The sequence below is a fragment of the Meles meles genome, chromosome 1, assembly GCF_922984935.1.
Source record: "Meles meles chromosome 1, mMelMel3.1 paternal haplotype, whole genome shotgun sequence".
NCBI lineage: Eukaryota > Metazoa > Chordata > Mammalia > Carnivora > Mustelidae > Meles > Meles meles.
This window is the reverse complement of record NC_060066.1, coordinates 46,338,112-46,356,742: the sequence shown is the minus strand read 5'-3', so window position 1 is coordinate 46,356,742 and position 18,631 is coordinate 46,338,112. Positions and strand designations below refer to the sequence as shown.

Sequence of the window (18,631 nt, the reverse complement as noted above, 5' to 3'; positions counted from 1 at the left end):
GATATGAGAAATAGTAGAATTCGTTGAACTAGGTAAAATACTTTATGCCTTTCATATGCTAAGTTTTAATAAATTATCAGAAAACAAGGTTTTTAATGATCTTGCTGTCTTAGACTAGTGTGTGAACTGTAAACACAGAAATAAATTTTAAAATATTTTTATTTCTAATCCATTGATACTGTCCTTGGCCAGTTCCTTTTCCTTCCCTCTCCGTCACCCAGTGCCCTCAGTCTGTCCAATCTCATTCCTTCCATAACCACCCCTTGTTTGGCTGTTTATCTCTAAGCCGCAAGGAATCTTCATGCCCAGCTGTAGTTCTACAACTCAATGAAAGAAGCCCTTTTAGAGGCCATTATGGACACCTTAGCATTTCAAAATACACATGCTGCATGTTGTTATTACTCCCTGTTGTAACTCTTCTGTCCCATCCATCAAGATTGGACATGCTTTTACCAAACAAGATACATGACTCATATCCCATGTGCAAACCCTTTCAGCCCTCTCTCCAGTCCTCTCTCCACGAATTCCTAACTCATTACTAAGCACAAAGGTGATGCTTTGTTTATGAAATGAAACATTTTTGAGACTCACAAAAACAAGAGGAGTTGAGGGCATATTTAACACTTCTTTCAGTTATGTCTGTCAGTGTCACTACGAGAAGAGAAGATGACCAGTCATTCTGACAAAATCAAGAAGTATGAAAGCAGTGCTCCTTGCTTGACAAGCAAGGAATCATAGAGCAGGAGTAGAATATGGCTTTCCTATCTTTCAGTAGAATGAGTGCAAGTTAAATGCTGTTTAGATCTTAAAGTATAGTAGGACCATATGAGTACCTTTCCGTGTATTGTGCCCATGCCTTCCTTAGAATAGTGGGGACATTTAAAGAATGTTTCAAAACATTTCTGGTCATCAATTGGACTTTATTAGGGTAGTGTTAGTATCCTTTTTTTTTTTTTTTTTTTTTTTATTTTACCCTTTTTATTTATTTATTTTTTTTTCAGCGTAACAGTATTCATTCTTTTTGCACAACACCCAGTGCTCCATGCAAAACGTGCCCTCCCCATCACCCACCACCTGTTCCCCCAACCTCCCACCCCTGACCCTTCAAAACCCTCAGGTTGTTTTTCAGAGTCCATAGTCTCTTATGGTTCGCCTCCCCTCCCCAATGTCCATAGCCCGCTCCCCCTCTCCCAATCCCACCTCCCCCCAGCAACCCCCAGTTTGTTTTGTGAGATTAAGAGTCATTTATGGTTTGTCTCCCTCCCAATCCCATCTTGTTTCATTTATTCTTCTCCTATCCCCCTACCCCCCCATGTTGCTTCTCCATGTCCTCATATCAGGGAGATCATATGATAGTTGTCTTTCTCCGATTGACTTATTTCACTAAGCATGATACGCTCTAGTTCCATCCACGTCGTCGCAAATGGCAAGATTTCATTTCTTTTGATGGCTGCATAGTATTCCATTGTGTATATATACCACATCTTCTTGATCCATTCATCTGTTGATGGACATCTAGGTTCTTTCCATAGTCTGGCTATTGTAGACATTGCTGCTATAAACATTCGGGTACACGTGCCCCTTCGGATCACTATGTTTGTATCTTTAGGGTAAATACCCAGTAGTGCAATTGCTGGGTCATAGGGTAGTTCTATTTTCAAGGAGTCAATCCCATTCACAATTGTACCCAAAACTATAAGATACCTAGGAATAAACCTAACCAAAGAGACTAAGAATCTATACACAGAAAATTATAAAGTACTCATGAAAGAAATTGAGGAAGACACAAAAAAATGGAAAAATGTTCCATGCTCCTGGATTGGAAGAATAAATATTGTGAAAATGTCTATGCTACCTAAAGCAATCTACACATTTAATGCAATCCCTATCAAAATACCATCCATTTTTTTCAAAGAAATGGAACAAATAATCCTAAAATTTATATGGAACCAGAAAAGACCTCGAATAGCCAAAGGAATATTGAAGAACAAAGTCAAAGTTGGTGGCATCACAATTCCGGACTTCAAGCTCTATTACAAAGCTGTCATCATCAAGACATCATGGTACTGGCACAAAAACAGACACATAGACCAGTGGAACAGAATAGAGAGCCCAGAAATCGACCCTCAACTCTATGGTCAACTAATCTTTGACAAAGCAGGAAAGAATGTCCAATGGAAAAAAGACAGCCTCTTCAATAAATGGTGCTGGGAAAATTGGACAGCCACATGCAGAAAAATGAAATTGGACCACTTCCTTACACCACACACGAAAATAGACTCCAAATGGATGAAGGACCTCAATGTGAGAAAGGAATCCATCAAAATCCTTGAGGAGAACGCAGGCAGCAACCTCTTCGACCTCAGCCGCAGCAACATCTTCCTAGGAACAACGGCAAAGGCAAGGGAAGCAAGGGCGAAAATGAACTATTGGGATTTCATCAAGATCAAAAGCTTTTGCACAGCAAAGGAAACAGTTAACAAAACCAAAAGACAGCTGACAGAATGGGAGAAGATATTTGCAAACGACATATCAGATAAAGGGCTAGTATCCAAAATCTATAAGGAACTTAGCAAACTCAACACCCAAAGAACAAACAATCCAATCAAGAAATGGGCAGAGGACATGAACAGACATTTCTGCAAAGAAGACATCCAGATGGCCAACAGACACATGAAAAAGTGCTCCACGTCACTCGGCATCAGGGAAATACAAATCAAAACCACAATGAGATATCACCTCACACCAGTCAGAATGGCTAAAATTAACAAGTCAGGAAATGACAGATGCTGGAGAGGATGTGGAGAAAGGGGAACCCTCCTCCACTGTTGGTGGGAATGCAAGCTGGTCCAACCACTCTGGAAAACAGCATGGAGGTTCCTCAAAATGTAGCCTCAGCAATCAGACAACAAAAAGAAATTAAAGGCATCCAAATTGGTAAAGAAGAAGTCAAACTATCACTCTTCGCAGATGATATGATACTATATGTGGAAAACCCAAAAGACTCCACTCCAAAACTGCTAGAACTTGTACAGGAATTCAGTAAAGTGTCAGTATCCTTTTTAAAATTACTGTTTCCTAGAGTTATCTTGCTCGTTTGATGGAACATTTAAACTTCATTTGTTAAAATTTCTTGTAGCAACCATATATATCTTACTTTGATGTATTATGAAGATAATATAAAGATGGAAGGGGCAGAAAAATCAGTTGGAGAAAGAAAGACTGAAAATTTTCCATATTTGGCAAAAACTACAATCTGTAGCTCCAGGGCGCTAAACAAATCCTAAGCAGGATAGATACAAAGAAAACCATACCAGGGCATATCATAATCAGTCACTCAAAACTAATGATAAGAGAAAATTTCTTTTTTCAACAACATGTTATTTTAAGTAATCTCTACACCCAAAGAGGGGCTTGAACTTACAAGCCTGAGATCAAAAATCATCTGTTCTACCAACTGAGCCAGCCAGACACCCAAAAGAGAAAATCTTAATAGCAATCAGAGGAAACAGAGAAAGGGAACAATTAATAAAAATATTCACTGACATCAACAAACAATGTTAGCTAGAGAACAATAAAATGATACCTTGAAGGTGCTGAAAGAGGAAAAAAACAAAAACCTATTAGCCCCGAGTTCAGTACACAGCAAAATATTCTCAAAAATAAAAGCAGTATTTTCTGACAAACAAAAGCTGCAAGAATTCAATGCCAGCAGATGTGCACGACAAGAAATATTGAAAAACGTTCTTTAGGAAAAATAAAAATGATACTAAATAGAAACTCAAATATTCAGATGGAATGATGGCTGTCAGAAACAGTAAATGTATCAGTAAATATTTAAATTTCGTGTTTTCCAAACTGCTTTTGAAAATAACTCACTGTATAAAGCTATATTTCAAAAGACACCAAACTTACAATAATCAACAATGCTTGGGACATAATAGGTTCTCAGTAAATTGAATGAATAAATGAAAGTTTAAAATAATAATCTTTAGCTGCCAAGAAATCAGTGATTTTCTATTTCTTATTTAGGTGCTGCACTAAAAAAATATTATAAGTTTAATATTTGCAAAAGGATGAAACTATATATTTTATAAAGCAGTACATACTTTAAGAAATTTTAAGGATACAAGTTTGAAAGATAATAAAAATAGTTTGAAGAATATTCAGAGACATTTTATTCCTCCTCCAAAAATATTTAGTCTCTCTTCCCCTCTGCATTTTCCAAAGTAGTAACAAAACTCAGCATATCCTGCCTAACATGAGGGGTGAAAAGGGGGGCAGGAGTGCCATTCTGAGAGTATGAGAAATAAGAGTGGTTAATCATTATGGTAACTCCTTTTGTATATCAAACTCTTCCTCTTTCAGAGTTCTGAAAATACTTTGCTTCCAAAATCACTCTGTGAAAAAAGGAGGGATATAGAACAACCGTATACATAATTAAAGAACGTTGACAGCAGATGCTAACTTCGCCACCCTTAGAGCAAAACCATAAAAACTACTTTAAAAAGTGATATTTACTTACATAAAGCAAATGCTACAGTAGAAAGTGCTCTAACTTCTGATTCAGATTTAACAAATTTTATTCAGGTGTGGGAGAGGAAGAATTAAATCATTTTATATAATTCAAAAACTGAAAATGAGAGACACTCTCCTCTTTTTTCTCCCTTTAGGTTTTATTTTCTCAGCCTTGAAGAGCTGGGTTGCCCACTGCTTAGAATGAGACAGTGCTGCCCTTGAGTGTAAGGAGGAGGTAAAATTCTACAGTACTATCCCAATTGGGTTAATGCTGCAGAGTAGAACAATACAGCCAGACTTTAAAGAATGAACAGTGGTGGAGTACCTGGGTGTCTCAGCTGGTTAACTCTCAGACTCTTGATTTTGGTTCAGGTCATGATCTCGGAGTCCTGCGACAAAGCCCCGTGTCAGGCTCCATGCTCAGCATGGAGTTTGCTTGAGGATTTCTCTCTCTGCTTCTGCCCCCTGCACCACTCATGCACACCCTCTAAAATAAATGAATAATTATTAAAAAAAAAATTAACAGTGGTGCTAAAAGCTCAAAAATAAAGAATTCTCAGATTCCCAGGGTTAGTTATCGATATATTTTTCTTTTTGCAGAAAGGCCAATTCTTTAATTTATTAATGTTTTTATTTTTTCGTTTTTAAAAGATTTTACTTGTCAGAGAGAGGAAGAAAGCACAAGCAAGGGGAGTAGCAGGCAGAGAAAGAAGAAGGCTCCCCACTGAGCAAGGAGCCTGACGCAGGATTTGATCCCAGGACCCAGGGATCATGACCTGAGCTGAAGGCAGATGCTTAACCCAGTGAGCCACCATGTATCCCAAGGCCAACTCTTTAAATTAGAATAACTTCTTATAGAAGAGGTTTGGAAATGCCAAATTTCTAACATCCCAGTGCAGACAAGCAGAAATGAATCTGTTATTTACTGAGGTCAAGTAAATGAAGAAAGGGAGCAATAGCTTGTCATTTTTTTTTTGGTAGAAAATGGTTTATCAATTCCATTTTTGTATAAAACACACAGAGAAACCTAGCAAATTGACACGTAAGTGCTGCCACATGGAAAGGTACTTTATCAAACTTTGAGCCTAAGAATGTACAAGTGTCTCTTATCTAATTGTCTATGCTTTTCTATCTGCCTCTTATAAAAATTCCACAATATTATTTCTTCTGTCCCAGTTACAGTGCAATGACAGGGAGGAAGGGGATTGGTTAAAACAATGCTCTAAGTTTCTCTGCTGCCCTTTCTTTCCAATCAGAGAGACTTGTGGATGTGCGGGATCACACCACCCTCGGTGATGGACAGAGAATCCAGCTCTGTCATCACAGATTGCAAGCTGCATGTGGCTTCATTACTTCAAAATGGGAAAAATCAACAACAAGGAAACACTAAAAGTCACAGTCTAGAGGCACAGTCGATGGAGCATGTGACTCTTGATGTCCCCGTTGTTAAGTTCAAGCACCAAGCTGGGTGTAGAGATTACCTGAAAGTCTTTTTTAAAAAAAAAATCACATTGTCATTAAAAATAATAAAATGTAAGATTATGTCCAGTTTCAAAAGACTCAAATGTTTTAAAATCTAGTTTCAATCCAAGTTATGAAAACTAAAATAAGAAATAATGTTAATTCCCATAACCAACAGAGGTAGAATAGTATAAAGATATCTGGGCCTGATTACTAGTTGTACAGCTGCTGACCTTGTCCAAGTCACTTCCCTGCTCTGCGTTGAGGATTTAACATCTGTAAAATAGGAAAATAGGATGTCCAACAAAAGTCATTAGATCAGCTCAAGCATTTCAGTGTTCATTTTTAGCTTTATTTGGGTACATCTAGAGTAGCCTTTATTTTTGAGCTAATTTAGCTCTCCTAATAAGTCATGGCCTTTCGAATTCTCCACTGAAAATCCTGGATGATCAGTGAAGCTGCCTAGAACTCGCTTATCTCCCCGCCCATGTGAGCTCTAGGAATTGCTTAGCGTACAGCTCCCTGACGGTTCTTTGCCTGGTCTAATGAAATCTCCCCCTAAACATGTATAGCTTGATTTTGGCCAAAGACTCGAGGAGATACTGTGCAGATTTTTTTTTTTTAAGATTTTATTTATTTGATATATATAGAGAGATCACAAGTAGATAGAGAGGCAAGTAGAGAGAGCTGAGCAGAGAGCCCGATGTGGGGCTTGATCCCAGGACCCTGAGATCATGACCTGAGCCGAAGGCAGAGGCTTAACCCACTGAGCCACCCAGGCGCCCCGATACTATGAAGATTTATGGAACTCTGTCTCTGTATCCTTCCCTCCTTGGGAGAACTCTCCTCACAAATTCCAACTTCCTCAGTCTTCCCAAACTCTGAAATCTGTTTCCTCAACTCAGTGAGAATGCTGTGTTTTACTTGTTTTCTCCTCCTTATTTCATAGTTTGTTTAGTGTACAGTTCCTGTGTGTGTGTGTATAATGTGTATATTTGTAGTATACACCATAGTATATTGTATATATATATATATATATATATATATATATATATATATAGTACCTTTAGGCAAAAATCTGGGGTGACATTAGGGCTCATTTCATTTGTCTTCTCTCAGGAGTCATTGTCTTTCCCTGCTTGCTATATAGTATCTGAAAATAGTTGTATCATATAATTATGTATCTTATACAGTTTCCTTGCTATTTACAGGGAGAGGGCAAGTCCATCATGGCTTGAAGTCAAGTCCTTGCTAATATAGTTTTGATTCTATTTGTTCTTACTTTTTAAAAAGATTTTTATTTATTTATTTGTCAGAGAGAGAGTGAGTGAACACAAGTAAGGGGAGCAACAGAGGAAGAGGGAGAAGCATGCTTTCTGCTGAGCAGGGAGCCTGAAATGGGGCTCAATCCCAGGACCCTGGGATCATGACCTGAGCTGAAGGCAGATGCTTAACCAACTGAGCCACCCAAGTGTCCCCGATTTATTCTTGTTTAAGTGGGTGCTTAGTTAATGGAAATCCCATCCAGTTGATTATGCAGCAGGTCATATGGCCATGCCTCTGAGTTTTGGGTCACCGTCTGACTCACCTGCATAGAATTTCAAGTAAACATAGACTGGGTCATCTTGCATGACAGCAAGATTACTAGCAAGATGTAGCAATTCCATTAGATTACTCTCTCATTAATTTAGGGCTACTGAAGTTTAAAAGATGCTACATTTTTGTTATATCCTCTTGAATCAGATCCCATTCTTTTAAATCATGTTTTCCTGATGTGAAATGACTTAGCTATATTGTATTGTTAATTACTATATCCTTTTCAAATTTCAGGAGCGGTATTTCTTTCTATTACAACCATCTATGCTGAAAGTGGGTCAGGTTTTGTAGTACCAAGTGCTTCTGCCAAAGCAGGAGTGGAAGCCATGAGCAAGTAAGTACTACTATATTAATCCCATCAGCTTGTAATTCTGTTAAGACGTGAAGTTGCTACTTCCTTAGCAGTTTGGAGCAAGTGTAGTACAAGTACATGCCAAGGGGAGGTATGGTCTTGAATTCTGTCAAAAGCATCACTCAGAAGCAGTTTTGATATATGATTTGCCTGAAAGAGGTGCAGTCCACCCATTCTCTAAAATGCACCCGTGGACTAAGATAGATCAGCAGATTGTAGTTGGAGCACTTGACCCCTATACTGTCGAATGAGTTTGCTGAATTGGCCTTTGAAGGGATCTTGTCAGACTGTATTAATTGATATCTATCTATCTATCTAACTGATAGTTTCATAAGACTTATCTCTTTGTATCTATTGCAAGGATACAGTATTGTGTTGCTGTATTACACATTTTTCATTTTAGAAGTCTTCTTGAAAGAAATGCTTTTCTGATTTTCTTTTTTTTAATCAAGAACAATTGTGCTTTTCCTGAGAAATTAACTTGCCTTTCCCTTATGGGCTCTGCAAAGTGTGTAATTGATTAGGACTTCTTGGAAAGAGTGGATGCAAATTTGTGACCAACCTATTGTGATTGTATAGAATGCCACAAAACATTTAGGTATTAGCTCCTTTCTTGGTTCCTTTATCTTTCCTTATCCATTTTTCGATTCCTTTCTCCTTCCTTGGTTCCTTCTTTTTTCTGTCTCTCTTTCCTTTCAACGATTTTATCTTCTTCATTTGCATTGTATTTTTTAAAAGTCATTACCTTAAGTCATTTTTTAAAGCTAGCCTCAGTATATATACACAGAGATGTACATATAACCATAAAGTCGTAAAACGAGTTTAGAAAGTGAAAGTTAGACCTGTCTATCAAGTAGGCTTTTAAAGCAGATTGCTTCAGATTTCCATGTTTGCTATTATTGTTATGTTTTGTTTCATGACATTTAGTAAGATTTTGTTAGATTCCTATTTCCCTTTGCGTGTGGTGCAGCAATTGTATTAAAGCCTCATTAAACATGGATGTGGTTAATATTTTATAAGTATGTAATCCATCTCTTCCTTAAAAGTACTCATGATGTTGCAAACATTATAATTCAATGTACTATATATAAGTTGTACGTGTTGCGCTGAACTCTGGAAAGTGTGGCGGAGGGGCGTGATTCTCTCACCTCTTTATGCTGAATTATGATACTTACTCTAATAATGTATTTTGATATTGGACTTAGTTCTAAAATACAAGGAGTAGGTAGTACAGCATTGTGATTAAGAACACTAAAATGCAAATGGTAGATATTATAGCAGTGATTGAAGGCACAAACCTGGAGATAGACCACTTGAGGTTTTCACTAGCCATATGACTCAGAGCAAGTGATTTAATCTCTCTGTGCCTCAGTTTCCTTGTCTGTAACATGAGGAATGATAATAGTGCCTACTTGTTGGGGTTGTGGTCTCTGGCATATAGTAAACATGCAGTGAGTCTGGGTTATTATTTTTAACATATAGTATAATATTTTAGAATATTAAAATATTTTTAATTTTTAGGTCTCTTGCAGCTGAATGGGGTAAATATGGAATGCGATTTAATGTGATTCAACCAGGACCTATAAAAACAAAAGTAAGTTTTAGTTTGCCTATTATCTCCTGTATGATTAAGGAATGAAACCTCGATAGGAATATTCTGATTGTTGTGCGCAGGACTTGTCAGAGATGCCTGACTTTGGAGCCCTGGTGGTAGGGAAGAGGGGTTTGCCATTATCCAATACAAAGAAGGAGGTGGGCAGGAATACAACAGCTGTGTAACTTCTTGATAAGAACTGTTTCAACATCTTAATCTGGGATCTTTTGTGCCATCCATTTTGGTATTTCGTCTGATTTGCTTCAGTAATCTGATATTAACCTATATTTCTTAATCCTCACCATATTTTATGGACTCTTAACTTTGATTGACATCTCTTTTTTAGTTCATGGAAATGTAAGTATATTTTTATTTTAAGAGATGTTCTGGAAAGTTATCATAGAGGCTTGGTCTTTCTATAGGTAGCATTTCTTTGACTCATGTCTGTGCCTTTCATTTGTAAACACTCCATTATGTATGTATGTCATTTAACTCCCATGTCTCTCTGATTACAAATCTTTCTGATAGCAGGCATTTCTCCTATAATCAAAAATGCTTACAGATACTCATTGTGACTCACAATGATCACTAATGCGGTTACGGCCAGAAGGCCCACAGGTTCTGTGTTCTCTCACATTGCCCCAGATAACTTCACTCTCACTCTTTGTTTCTCTGTAAAGCAAGAATTTACAATCCCAATTGACCTGTAGCTCCAAAGGCCTACATGAAGTATGATAGCTTGTTGTGGTTGTATAAATACCTTAGAAAACAGTGCTAAGGAGCATTTTGGATTATAGGTAGTTCTGGGTACTAAATGTTAATATGGACATGGCTGCATAGTTTATTTAGTTGTTCAAAAGGTAGAAAATAGAAAGAAGAACTAGTTGAGTGAAGGAAACTTGATTACCTTGTTTGACACTCCAATAATAAAGAATCTAATACAATTAATGGAAAAATAACTCAAAAGCATTCATTAAAACACATAATTCAGGGCAGCCCTGGCTGAACACTCTGTGAAGAGAAACCTGGAGTCACAGAAGCTTCTTTTTACGACCTCAATGCCTAAGAAAGGTCACCTGCATTTTATTTATTTATTTAAAATATATTTGAGTGACCGCTGTGTGCAAAGGTACTGAGCAAGATACTAAACATTTGTGACAGAGTATTTGTCATCAAGGCGTTTACAGGGTAGCAGTAGAAGTATCAGTTGTACACAAGGAACCAAGTATGTAGCTTTAAAGAGATGAAAAGAGAACAAAGTATAGAAACTTCACAGCAATTCCGACAGAGCCAGAATTGGGACTGTTGCTGCCCTTTGTCTCTGCTGGGTTATACCTGCCCAGGGATGGCAAAAGGGCTGGAGGGCTCACAAGGAGCCTCCTGAGAACAACCTTGCTCTGTCTCTCACCTGTTTTATTGAAGAAAACTGTCACCTAGACTTCCAGGCACTGATACAGAGAAATTCAATCTTCTTCTTCTTCTTTTTTTTTTTTTTTTAAAGATTTTATTTATTTATTTGACAGAGAGAGATCACAAGTAGGCAGAGAGGCAGGCAGAGAGATTGAGAGGGAAGCAGGCTCCCTGCTGAGCAGAGAGCCCCATGCGGGGCTCGATCCCAGGAACCTGAGATCATGACCTGAGCCAAGGGCAGTGGCTTAACCCACTGAACCACCCAGGCGCCCCTCAATCTTCTTCTTTTTTAAAAAATCAGTGCCCATGCATACTTCCTTTTGGCCTGCACCTTTGCATCATTAGTAGAAGGCAGACATTGGTTGGCAAATTTAGTTACAGGGTTTTTTTTTCCTCTAGGAGCTACTTCAGTTTAATATTCCTACATACTTGTTTTCTTCCTTTCCAGTTATTTTGAGAAGAAAGAAGAAAAGGAATTTCCTTTTAAAGGTTTCCCACTTGAGTCACTCTTCTGTGATCATTCAATCAAACATTGTACCATGGCATCCCCCACACTAAACTTGTTCAGATTTCAGAGTACTTTCATATACATTTTCTCATTTGATGCTTACAACAGTTTTTCTCCTCATTTTATAGATGGGGGTAAAAAGGTTATATTTTCTGGTGATTTTTTAAGGTCAGTATTAGATAAAATGACCTGTTTTGAGCTGAAGTGACTTTGGAAGAATTTGACAAAATTCTTTGTTGTTTACAAGGCCTGAGGTATGAACAGGCTGCCGTAGTAATATTCCATTTTGTGCAAACTAGTTCTTAAATTCTTTTTAATGCAAACTATTTTCTCAATTTCTAAGGGTGCCTTTAGTCGTCTTGACCCAATGGGAACATTTGAGAAGGATATGATTGATAGAATTCCTTGTGGTCGACTAGGAACTGTGGAAGAACTTGCAAATCTTGCTGCTTACCTTTGCAGTGACTATGCTTCTTGGATTAATGGGGCAGTAAGTATTGTTTTCTCTTGACTTTTTGGGGTGGGAAGGCATATTGTGGAACCATTCCAGACAATACTGAATATAAATGTGACTTAAAAACAGTGAATCTTGGAACACTGAAAAAATAAAATTAAAAAATAAAATATTTATTTAGCTGTAAAAAATATTAAAATATTAATATAGATGTTTAGCCTCTGGAGTTTGTTCATTGATAAATTAATTTTATTAAATGCCAATTACTCTGGTAGACATGCCTTTAAGGTGATCTTTAATATTGGGTAGAATTTGAAATTGTTGAGATGGGGGAAAGAGGTTCTAAAATTAGTAAATCAGATTGGGTTTAATCATGACTTTTGTTTTCAAACTTTGGGTTTTGTGTGAAAGCGCCAAGGAGATGTTATATCCAGTTAAGATGGGAAAATGGCTAACTCAGAAACTTTTCAAAAGGAGTTAGTTTCAGAGTTTTTGTTATTTTTTTTCAGGTCATTAGATTTGATGGTGGAGAGGAAGTATTTATTTCAGGGGAATTCAACAGTCTGAGGAAGGTAATGCCATTTTGTGAATATATTAGCAGCTAGGATACCAAGCTTTAAAAATATGCAAGCACCACATAAAATTGCCTTTTTCTGTTTGTGTTAGGTTACCAACGAGGAATGGGACACAATAGAAGGACTCATCAGGAAGACAAAAGGCTCCTAAGACCACTCTTGCCTTTATCTTGGTTACAAGGGAAATGTTATAGTTTATGATATTTTGAATTATTTTCAAGTCTAATAAATTGTTAATCAACAAACCAGGACTGAGTGTATATCGTGTGCCAGGCCACTGGAAGGTAGATATTGTATATTAACAGATACATAAGATGGGATATTTTCCCTTCAGAATTTTTTTTAATAATTAAAAAAAAGGCAAGTAAGAGAAGGCTATGGTAGAGGTAAAATGCTTGGGAGTGCAGTGAAAGAAACAGATATTATAGCCTGGAAAAATCAGGAGAATCTTGATGGTCGAAGTAGCATTTGAGTTATGTATTAAACCATGCCTATGATGATGGGGCCTTAAAAAAAGAAAGTGATGGTATACAGTAAATTTAATGGACTCTAATTTATTGGACTCTGCCTTTCCATTAGATTTCCTTTTCATTGGACTTGTGAATTATCTTCTTTAGATAGCTCAATATTAATTCAAACAACCTTTTTCTGGGACCTATCTTACAGTCTGCCATTTTATTTGGTACTGAGGATACAACATGAACAATCTACAGCCTTTGCCTTCTTGAAACATTACCTAGAAGGGTAGAGAGACCTATAAATAATTATTTGTGGATTCAATGTGATGAATATTATTCCAGCAGTGTAAAAGTATGGAGGAGGAAGTAATTCATTCTGTCTCCAAAATGTAGAGAAAGTGATACCTAGGAGATAGCATTCCATCTCAGCTTTAAAAGACTAGATTTCTCTAGGTAGAAATGATGAACAAGCTTATAAAATATTTTTGTGTGTCATTTCATTTTGTTTCATACGTGGTTTGACTAATTTGTCATCCTGAGAATCAAATAATAAACCCACAGTCTCAAATGTATATAGCTGTAATTTTGAGCTTATATTAAAAAAAAAGGTCTATTTTGCTTTCAAAGGAATTACTCATAAACATGATCTCTATAAACTGTCTCCATTGCTCAAATTACCAAGAGAGGGAACTAACTTCCATCTTAGCTCCTCTGAATAGATCTGCCAAGGAATCTAGTTTTCCTGTTTGAATATATATGCTGTAAGTCCCACATGGAAATACTTACCACATTCACAGTTAATTGTGTCATAATTTACATTAAATTGTGTACATAAATGGGTAACATTGTAGATTTGGAATAAGTGGCCTTCACATTCTCAATCATACTGAGCTTTTCTTCACACTCTTACAGTGCAGGCACATTCTGCATTTTATCCTTAATGCTAACCCCCATTTTCTTCTTGTCTGCCTACATATTCTTTTTCAAATTATTAATACCTCTTATAGTGTAGGGGGAAAAAAGATTCCAGTAATTATATAAATGTACTTGTATAAGTTTCATTGCTTTTTATTTTCCTCCTTATAAAATTCAGGATTTTAATATCTGTTTCCTGGGGTTCTCATAAGGAATAAGGGAGGTAAAAAAGTGAAAACGCTGTAAAATGTAAAATACACAAATGAAAGGTGGGCCTTTCTGTCATTTTGTCCCTTCATTTTAAGACTTGGTTATTATAGAAAACTTGAGAATTGAATAGAAAACATTTAAGACTAACTTCCTAAAGATGTTTATGTTAATACTTTGGTATATTTATTTTCAGTCTTTGGCTTTTTTATTTAATTTTATACTTTATGAAGGTAATTTGTTTATATAATTTGCACAGAAAGAGCATCACCTTAATTCTCCCTCTAAGCTCACTTTCCATATAGTAGGCTTTTCAGCTTTTTTGAGTTCATTTTTGTTTTTTTCCCCCCAGAATATACTCTTTCCCTCTATAAATCTACCCATAAAACCATATCCTTAATTTTGGTTCAATTAATATTCAATGTTTACATTTTTTATAACTTTATATTTTTTCCAGTGTTTTTTCAACTTTCCTCTTTTTTTTTTTTTTTTTTTTTTTTTTAAAGATTTTATTTATTTGACAGAGAGAGATCATAAGTAGGCAGAGAGGCAGGCAGAGAGAGTGAGAGGGAAGCAGGCTCCCTGCCGAGCAGAGAGCCCGATGTGGGACTCGATCCCAGGACCCTGAGATCATGACCTGAGCCGAAGGCAGCGGCTTAAACCACTGAGCCACCCAGGCGCCCCTCAACTTTCCTCTTTTTTTTAAAACAGTTTAGATTGTATGACAAATCAGATACTGTGTTTTTCATCAACTTTTTTTTTTGTATTTCATGGTTTACGTATATCATACTTTACTTAATTATTCTCAGAATTAGGTTTTTATTTTCAGTATAATATATTAAAAAACTGTGATGAACATCTTTGGGTGTGAAACATTTTAGAATTTGGAATTTTTTCCTTGTGACAGATATCTGGAAGTAATACTATTAATCAAAGGTTATGAAACTTTTAAAGACCCCTGAAACACATTTTCAAATTGTTATTCCTAAGATTTGTATGGGTTTAGAACACCCTAAGCTGTGTGTGACTGTGTCAGTTTCAACAAATAGCTACCAGCATGGAGTATTCTCATTTTCAAACTATTTACTAATTTCATAAGTAAAAAATGATAGCTTCCCTTCAAGCATGTATTTATTTACTGGGGCTCTAGAATACTTTTCTATAATTGTGAACTTCCTGTTTGCTTTTTTTAACCTATTGGTGTCTTAATTGGGTCTTGTAAAAAATTTGTCTCAGTTTTTAAACATATTTTTCTTCTATTATTAGAGTTTGCATCATTATTTTTTATATATAATATATATAATACATATATATAATAATATATATATATAATTTTGTGTGTATATATATTTAAAGCTCTATTTAAGAGAGAGAGTGCAAGGGTGAGGGCTAGAGAGAGAGGGAGAGAGAGAGAGGGAGAGAGAAACTTTGTAGCAGACTTCTGTGCTGAGCGTGGAGCCGGATGCAGGACTAGATCCTAGGGCCCTGTGATCAGGACCTGAGCTGAAACCAACAGTGGGATGCTTAACTGACTACACGACCCAGGTGCCCCCTCATTGTTTTTGTTTTTAAGATTTTATTTATTTGAGAGAGAGAGAGAAAGCATGAGAAGTGGAGGGTCAGGGTGAAAAGCAGACTCCCTGCTGAGCAGGGAGCCTGATGTGGGACTCAATCCTGGGACTCCAGGATCATGACCTGAGCCAAAGGCAGTTGCCCAACCAACTGAGCTACCCAGGGGCCCCATCATTATTATAGTCTATTACCAATGATGAATGAGGAAGAAAAGCTTGTAAACATGGAAGAGAAGGCCAGAAAAGAGAAATTATGAGAATATCAATTAATTGAAATTTTTAGGAAGTCTGAAAGAGACATTTTTGATGAATAGTTACTATATTTAATGACCTACCACCTTGGGGCTGTAACCATATCCATGTTTCACCTTAAGAATTATCACTTTGCCATTCCATTTAGTGCCATTTTTTTTTTTAAAGATTTTATTTATTTCTTTGACAGAGAGAGAGATCACAAGCAGGCAGAGAGGCAGGCAGAGAGAGAGGAGGAAGCAGGCTCCCTGCTGAGCAGCGAGCCCGATGCGGGGCTCGATCCCAGGACCCTGAGATCATGACCTGAGCCGAAGGCAGCGGCTTAATCCACTGAGCCACCCAGGCGCCCCCATTTAGTGCCATTTTGAAGGGTCTTTCTTCCAATACTGGAAAAGTTAATACTCAGTAAGTTAAAGGGAGGGCTACTGGTAGCAATATCACCAGTCTTATAATCAATATATGAAAACCCCTCTAGGAAATGTTTCAGGTATGGAGTAACAGCTGTTGTTATATTGTTCTTGTGGCAAAAACTAAAGCAGCAAGAATTTAAGTAACTTTGAATAATGGAATTTTGGAGCTGGAAAACCTTAGAAGATATGTCTTAACCCCTTCATTTTATAATTGAGGACACTGAGAGCTCAGGGAAGTTATGAACTTGCCTTAGGTCACTCAATTAGTCAAGGTCATTTCCTTCCCAATTTGACTATTTTTTGGGATCATAATTTAAAGCCAAGAGGCAATAACAGGATGTTGATGAGGTATATAGTTCTCTTGCAAAAGCTTTTGAGGGGAAAAGCTTGTAAATTTCTTTTGTTCTTGATCAATTTTATTGTTTATTGGACATAAAGCTATTAGGTTTTTCTAACTTCATTCTCAACTTTAATTTGAATTTTCTTCTGACATCTTAAATTTCTTGACTGTGAGGTAAAATAATCCTATGTTTGGAGACAGAATAAATGGCCCTTAATTATAAAATCTTAGTTTACCTTGGCAGTGGAGGAGCTGCCTGCTCTGCCTCAAACACACTCTCCCCTGAACCCAGGCTCTGCCGCAGCAGCTTTCTTTCCATTCCTTGGGGTTGTTTGACCTAGAACCCTTTGCACTAGGTGCTTATTTGTCCTAGGAATGTGGTTGTCCTGATTTTGGGGGGCTGCCTTCTTCAAAGAGGCCTCCCTAAATTCCTGCTCACACACCATTATTTTTTTAAACTTTTTATTTGATGTAGGATTTCTTAATGTACACAAATCATGAATTATCACCAAATGGATACACTTGTGTAACCACTACCTGGGTTAAAAACAAAACATCACCAGGAATCCAGAAGCCTGACTTCCCTTTTATGAAACTAGTCACTATCTTGGCTTCTAACAAAAGAGCTAAGCTACTTTTGTTTATTTATGTAGAATCACACACTAAGTATTCTTCCGTTTCTGGTTTTTACCTGTGTGACAATTGTTTATGTATTCTCCTTGCTATATAACATTCCATTGCATGAATATAGAACAGTTTATACATTAGTTTGGCTTTTGGAGGACATTTGGGTTTCTAGTTTGCAGCTATGTCAAATATGATGCAAGGTGCAACTGTAAACCTTCTTTTCTTTTGGTGACCGTACAGACCTTTCTCTGTCGGGTTGATAAAACCTAAAAGTGAAATTGCTGGTTTATAAGGTGTCTGTATATATTCAAATTTGGTAGATACTGCCAAAGACCTTTCCAGAATTATCTCTATTTAACTTTCTACCCCGCAGTAAGAATTTCCACTGTGCTACAACCTCACTAATACTTAGCATTCAAAATCTCTTTAACTTTTCTGATGAGTGCATAGCAGTATCCCATTTGTTTTAATTTGTTTTTCTCCTGAGTACTAATAAAGTTGATTGCTTTTATTTATTTTGGCTATTTAGAGGTCTTTTTAATTTGTGAAATGCCTGTTTAAATTTCTCACACATCTTTTGGGTTATGCTTTTTAAGATTTATTTTTAGAGTAATGTTTATATATTTCTGGATATGTACCTTTGTCAATTATGTGTTACATATTGATGGGGGAGGTCATCAAGAGGACATGACCACTCATTGACCCAAGAGCTGCACCTGCAATCAGAAGTTTCTCACCCATCCCCCATCCTTGGAATGTTGGTTCCACGTGTCCTCCTCAGTTTCAGGCTGGAGCGGTTTTTAAGGATGCAGCCTGGAGACAGCAATGCCTTGTTGAAACCACCTGGACCACATACTGCATGATGGAAGCTGGTTAAGGGCCTATATAAACTTTACGATTCGGGTGGACAGTGTGAGTATTTACTGGTTGTGGGGCTGCCTAGGACAAACCTCCTAAGTAAGTTTCCTTGCTTATTAATCTGGTACCTGTAATTTGGAGTGGCCTGCTTCTTCAGTCTCTCATTGCCCTCTAGCTATGGTGAAAAATTTCAGATTTCACCTGGAAAACTCCCAAGGTTTTGAGCCAACCCAAATATCTTCTCACACTCTCATGTTTGATTTTCCACTTTCTTAGTAGTGACTTTTTGGGGAGTAGAGTTCTTAAGTTTTTCCAATCTGTTTTTTTCATAATTAGTTGTTAAGGAGTCCAATTTTCCAATCTGTTTTTTTTCATTATTGGTTGTTAAGGAATCCTGTGCATGAGGAGTGGGAGATAACCTAATACGCTGCTGTCTGTGCACCTTTGCATTTGGATTGATAAAATACCTGGAATGAATTTTGTCTGTGATATGAGATAGGTGCCTATGAGCTATCTGACACTTGT

The 18,631-nt window shown here is 37.0% G+C and overlaps 1 protein-coding gene across 5 annotated transcripts in view; it reads left to right on the top strand.

Annotated features, from left to right (window-relative positions):
• The window catches only part of DECR1 (2,4-dienoyl-CoA reductase 1), a 40,986-nt gene extending 27,488 nt beyond the window's left edge, over positions 1-13,498 (top strand). For all 5 annotated transcript variants that reach the window (XM_046024736.1, XM_046024773.1, XM_046024744.1 and 2 more), the window contains 5 exons: positions 7,810-7,909; positions 9,449-9,521; positions 11,783-11,929; positions 12,403-12,465; positions 12,560-13,498. In XM_046024736.1, coding sequence (XP_045880692.1) covers positions 7,810-7,909; positions 9,449-9,521; positions 11,783-11,929; positions 12,403-12,465; positions 12,560-12,619 — 443 coding nt within the window. In that variant the 3' untranslated portion in view covers positions 12,620-13,498. The remainder of the gene's footprint in view (positions 1-7,809; positions 7,910-9,448; positions 9,522-11,782; positions 11,930-12,402; positions 12,466-12,559) is intronic.
• The last annotated feature ends 5,133 nt before the right edge of the window (positions 13,499-18,631 follow it).